Source organism: Neophocaena asiaeorientalis, unplaced genomic scaffold (genome assembly GCF_003031525.2).
Source record: "Neophocaena asiaeorientalis asiaeorientalis breed wild unplaced genomic scaffold, Neophocaena_asiaeorientalis_V1.1 scaffold850, whole genome shotgun sequence".
NCBI classification, from domain to species: Eukaryota; Metazoa; Chordata; class Mammalia; order Artiodactyla; family Phocoenidae; genus Neophocaena; species Neophocaena asiaeorientalis.
Genome location: NW_020173675.1, coordinates 323790 through 329789, shown reverse-complemented (window position 1 = coordinate 329789; position 6000 = coordinate 323790). Strand labels below are relative to the sequence as shown.

At 51.1% G+C, this 6000-nt stretch overlaps 1 protein-coding gene across 1 annotated transcript; it reads right to left on the bottom strand.

The window, feature by feature from the left end:
* Positions 1-400: 400 nt before the first annotated feature.
* Positions 401-3186, bottom strand: CLDN2 (claudin 2). The gene has a single exon (XM_024749581.1). The coding sequence runs from the start codon at positions 3044-3046 to the stop codon at positions 2354-2356; it is 693 nt and encodes a 230-aa protein (XP_024605349.1). The 5' UTR covers positions 3047-3186; the 3' UTR covers positions 401-2353.
* Positions 3187-6000: the final 2814 nt, after the last annotated feature.

The window sequence follows — 6000 nt, the reverse complement described above, 5'->3', positions numbered from 1 at the left end:
GCGGTGCGCAGGCTTCTCATTGAAGTGGCTTCTCTTGTTGTAAAGCATGGGCTCTAGGTGTGCGGGCTCGGTAATTGTGGCTCGCAGGCTCAGTAGTTGTGCTTCGCGGGCTCTAGAGCTCAGGCTCAGTAGTTGTGGCTCCCGGGCTTAGTCGCTCCGCAGCATGTGGGATCTTCCCGGACCAGGGATCGAACCCGTGTCCCCTGCGTTGGCAGGCGGATTCTTATCCACTGCGCCACCTGGGAAGCCCCGTGTCCCGCTTTCTTAACGTCTCCAGTAAAGTCTAGAATTTTCTATCCACCCAGTGGGGAGAAAGGCCAATTTCCATTCTACCCTCCCCTTCGGCCAATTCCCTCAGTCACACCTGCCCTGTCTGAATTAATTTGTATTAATAAAACAGTTACTCAATCAACAAGTGTTTATTGATCGCCTACTGTGTGCCCAGCACTCTCACAGATAGTCTTGGAAATATAGACAAGTCTGAGATATGGCCCCTACCCTCCAAGAGTTTACAATGTACTTGTGAAATCAGTTACATGCACATGGAAAGATAAGTATCCATCAAAAATTGTGAATGATAAGCATCAAAGAGTGAGTTTTACACTGAGGGTTAGAGGATGGAGGGGTAGGATAGGGACGGAGTGGTCAGTGGAGGCTCAGTGAAGGAGGGGTGCCGAGCAACTTCTCCAACATGAGGAAGACTTGGCTAAGGGGAGAGGGCCTTCCCACTTAGGGCAGGAGTTTAAATATAGGCAAGAAGGTAGAACTGTGAAAGGCATGTCACAGACAGTCACTGGGCCCCTCCTGCTGGCACTGAGGTTTGGGGAGGTGTACTGGAGTTTGTCAGAAGCTGGTCATGGTCAAGCTTTCGGTTTGTTCGTGACTCCCACCCCGCCCCGCCACCCCAGGGGAAATGGGGCATTTTTAGACCTTGGAGCTGGAACCGGCTGCCTGGGAATCATTCTCGACTCTTCCATCTCAACTGAAATCCCAGGCAGCAGCTCAGCTATCACTCAGATGAGGGCCACGGCACCTTGGGCGTGATTATCCCATGCTGGAGCCCTTGGATGCCTTCTAGCAGCTCTACCATATCTGGTAAAGGATGGTGGAGAGAATATGAAGGTGGCTGACAGGGGGCCCATCTGGGGCTGTGGTCTGTCAGAGACTCTGCAGTGCTCTGTGGGCAGACCCCGGGGGCCTGATCTCAGCCTTTGGGCTGATTCTCCGTTAGGCCTGAAGACTCTCTGGGGGCTGCCTCTCTGGCCCAATAGAAATACCCACTGAGGTTCCCACACACGTCCACCCAGCTTCTTAGATACCCAAGTTCTTATTCTCTCTCGGGCAGCATCAAGGAGTGGTGCCTTCCTGAGTCCCCACCTGCTCCCATGCTATCATCCCCCAGCCAAGGGCCATCTCTACAAAAACCAGTTTCCTGTTCCTAAAGAAACCATTGTGTAGGCCCTTTAACCTCGTTGTTAGCCAGGTCAAAGGGAGGCAGGGGCTTCAGTGAACGTTGGAGCTGGAGCTTCTGAGGGAGTTCCTCAGTAGAGTCAGAGTCTGCTGCCACCTTGAGCGTCCCACAGTTTCTTTCCTTGTGCTCTCCTCTAGCCGGGGGCTAGAGCCCTGGGCCATGATTCTGCTCTTTTTTTTTTTTTTTTTTGTCCTCGGCTTCTTCTCCGAGGCTGCCCTCCCCGTCTCATTCTACACCCAGCTGCTCTCTGTTCCCTCCATACTGTGGGATGGCTTTATTTCAGTTCATACACAAACCAGTCTAGACACTGTGGAGTCATAACAAGAGTGGGATGGACGAGGCTCCAGGGCCCATTACTGGCCAATCAGTTTCTCTGCAGGGAGGCTTGAGAAGGAGGTTAGCGCCACGCCCATGGAACCCGCCACTTCTTCCCACCCACCCCCATCCCCCAGCAATGAGCTAAGAGCCGACCTCAGCAAGAGGAAGGGTCTTTGATCACAGAGAGGGTCAGTCAGTGGCATGTGATTAGTGGGTTTGGGGATGGATTCCCAGGTAAAGCAGAAGGTAAAGGGGAGACTCTGGGGCCTGGCCTCAGGGGGGAGTGGAGTGGAGATGAGGGTTGGGGACTCAGGGTGGGAGATGGGGAGCAAGGATGAAGGAAACAGAAAGTCTGACTTGACAAGCATCTTGACAGTTCAGCCTGCACGCTGTCACACCAGCTCCCATTCCTGCCTTTGCTCGATCCAGTGGCCAAAGTCAGTCTATCCTCAGCAGCACCTTCTGACACGATCCAGTGGCAACGTCCCTCACCTGTGGCCCTGGGGGAGGCTGTCTACTGGTTTTCACAGACCCAGCCACCCCTGAGCTCTGGCCCCTGGTCCTTCACACATACCCTGTCAGGCTGTAGGAGTTAAACTCACTCTTGCCTTTGGGTGGTTGACCAGGCCTTGGAGAGCTCCTAGTGGCCAGAGGCTGGGCCTGGTAGGCATCGTAGTAGTTGGACCGATTTCCCCGGGGCGAGCAGGAAAAGCAGAGGATGATTCCAGCTACCAGGGAGAACAGGGAGGAAATAATGCCCAAGTAAAGAGCCTCTCCGATCTCAAATTTCATGCTGTCAGGCACCAGTGGGGAGTAGAAGTCCCGCAAGATCCCGTGAAGATTCCAGGCAACAGGGATGAAGCCCAGGAGGCCTCCAAGGATGAAGAAGACTCCGCCCACCACTGCCACTCTGTCTTTGGCTCGGGACTCTTGGCAGAAGACTGTGCATCTCATGCCCACCACAGAGACAATGCAGGCCAAGGAGGAGATTGCACTGGATGTCACCATCATGGCCTGGGCAGCCTGGATGTCAGCAGGCAGGCCCAGCATGGTGCTGTAGATGTCACACTGAGTGATGCCTGTGCTGTGTGTGGCACACTCCATCCAGAGGCCCTTGGAGAAGCCGACTGCGGTCACGATGCTGGCACCGACGTAAGAGCTTGTTCGCCAGCTGGGGAGTAGCATGGCAACCAGGGTTCCCAACAGCCCCAGCAGGCCCAGGATGTAGCCCACAAGTTGGAGGCCAAGAGAGGCCATGGCAGACCTCTCAGTAGATGCGTCTTCAGGGCCTGCTCCCTCGTCTTCTGGCTGTAGCTCTTCCTCCTTAGATCCCGGCCTCTAATCCCTCATTTCAGAGTGTCTGTGCCAGGCCGACTTCTCTCCTCCTTACAAGTGTCTGTGGGTGGCCACGAGCAGGCTCAAGAAGGCATCTAGAAGACCTAAAAAAATCCATAAACCAGATTAAATATTGACCAGAAGCTTATGAGAAACCAGAAAATGCTGGATGCCTTTTGACCTTTGTTATCTTCCTTAGAAATAACACATGAGAAAGAAAAAAAAAAACCTTTGAAAGTGGAGCCAAAATGTCATCGGCTCCTGCGTAGGTACATGCTTTAGATTGGCAGCCGGACAAAGCCAGGGGCCAGACAAGTGGCTGCTTTCCGAGAAGGTGGTGATGCCATTGTCGGTTGTGGTGACCGTGTTAACTCCAGGTCAGGCTGTAGGCTGGCTCCTACAATTGCACACCGGTGCCAAACCCCAGGAGACTGGAGTAGGAGAAACAGACCCTAAGGTATAGCCTTGGACTCTAGGTTCTTAGAGGCCTCTTGAATCTCCAGCAGCCTAGAGAGCAATGGTCTAGCCCTGGGTCATCCTGCCCATGGCGAAAGTTGACTCCAGGGCAGGTTGAGGCAGGCAACGAAGCATCTGTCTACAGTCTCAGAGTTCAAGTCCTCCCAGCCCTGCCCAAATCCCCCTCCACAGGCTAGCCTGAGGCCTCCCACGTGTATAACACACCCAGACATTTCCTGTCTGCTCTCCTAATAGTTGCGCCACCATCCCTAGGCCTCTCGGGTGATGTGGGAGGATTCAGGATTCAGAAAAGGTTGTTCCAGGGCCCGGAGGGAGCCCTGACATTCCCTAGGCTATTTGTTAGGGGCACTGAGACGAAGGAAAAGGTAGCTGCTCTAGAATAAGGGGACTTGGTAAGAGGCAGGCATGTGAGTCAATCCTTTAGAATCTCAGAGCTGTTCAGGATTTTGCAGTGTTCAATGAGCGTCCCCCTCTCACCGCCCCCAACACTTATCAAGGTTCAAGACACTAAAGGTCAAGGGCACATCCTTCTCTCCATCCACTACAAGACCCTCCAACCCACTAGTTTTTCAAGCCACCACAAGCTGGCTATTCCATTTTAGCCTTCTTCAAGATTTCTCTTTCTGTAATCATCTCTTAAATGGGAGTATTCCTCAGAAATCCATCCTTTGCTCAATGTACACTCTGTCACTGAGCAAACTATCCACCTCCATGACACAACCTCCTACCCACCCACTGGCACTCCCAAATCTGCATAGACCTTCCTCCTGAGCTTCGAGACTTCCAGAGCAATCACCTATTTAAAATGTCCACCTGGGGACTTCCCTGGCAGCGCAGTGGTTGAGAATCCACCTGCCGATGCAAGAGACACGGGTTCGAGCCCTGGTCTGGGAAGATCCCACATGCCGCGGAGCAGCTAAGCCCGTGCGCCACGACTACTGAGCCTGCGCTCTAGAGCCCGCGAGCCACAACCACTGAGCCTGCATGCTGCAACTATTGAAGCCCACACGCCTAGAGCCCGTGCTCCGCAACAAGAGAAGCCACAGCAATGAGAAGCCCGCGCACCGCAACAAAGAGTAGCCCCCGCTCGCCACAACTAGAGAAAGTCCACGCACAGCAACAAAGACCCAACACAGCCAAAAATAAATACATAAATAATAAATAAATAAAATGCATTTAAAAAAATAAAATATGCACCTGGAAATTTCACAGGCATCTCAAATTGGACATGTTCAAAAGAAGACTCATCACCTCTCCCATTGTACCCCTCCCCCAACAGTTCTTCCGTGGGTTCCCTGTGGTCACTGAGTGATACCTTTGTTTATCTCCTTGCACCAGACCCAAATCCTGGAAGTGATTCTTGACACCTCTCTCACACTTACCGCTCACCTTCTACTGTCACAGTCTCACCAATTCTTGAAGATACCTCAAATCGATGGCATCCTTCTCTCCATCCCCACTGCTACCTCCGCAGTCCAGGGCTTCATCATCCTCTCTCCTCTGGACTATAGCAACGGTTTCTTAACCGGTCCTATTTCCAGTCTTGCCCCCTCCAATTCGTTCTCCATGCTGTTGTTAAGGTGATCTTTCAGCACTAATCTAATCAAGTCTCTGCTCTACATACAACATTCCAGTTGGCTCCCCATCGGCTAAAGGATAAAGTCCAAAACGTGTCTGGACTCTATGACCTGTCGAACTTCATCTCTTGCCATTGCCCTCCGCATGTTCTATGCTCTTGCTGAACTAAGTTACTTTGAGTTCCTCAATCATGTCCTGTTGCCTTTTGCTTCCAAACCTGACCACAGGTTGTTCCTACTCTGCAGAATGCCTGGCATTCTTTTCTCTCTGTTTAGCACCTTCTCATCCTTTAGGACTCAGACGTCTTTTACTCTAGCCTGGGTCAAGTTCCCATCCTCTGTGTTCTTATGGTATCTTGTCTTTACTTACCTCCATCATAGTAATGCTACTACTAATAATAAAATAGCAACACTAACATGGTGTATCCTATGTGACCATTACAAGCACTTTATACATGTTAATTCAATCGTCACAACAACGTCTTGTGGTAGGTACTAATCCCTATTGTATAAATAAGGAAACCGAGATACAGATACTACTTATTTCACTATGTTGCACTCTCCTCTTTATATCCTTATTCTTCCCCACTGGTCTGTGAGCTGCTTGAGGGCAAGGACTGTATCTTATTCACTTTGTATCTCCAGTGCCTTGCACAGTGCATTACCCACCCATTACACACCCAAAGCCGGTGTTCAAAAATGTCCTCTTAATGAGTAAATAAAAGGGATAAAGAGGTTTCATAGGCTTGTGCATATGTTGACTATCTTGTCTCTTCAACCAAATTCTAAACAATTTGAGGGAAGAAACCATATATGAAACAT

What these genes read in the sequence shown, in the direction of transcription:
- CLDN2 (XM_024749581.1), bottom strand. Translation starts at nt 3,046, where the DNA reads ATGGCCTCTCTTGGCCTCCAACTTGTGGGCTACATCCTGGGCCTGCTG.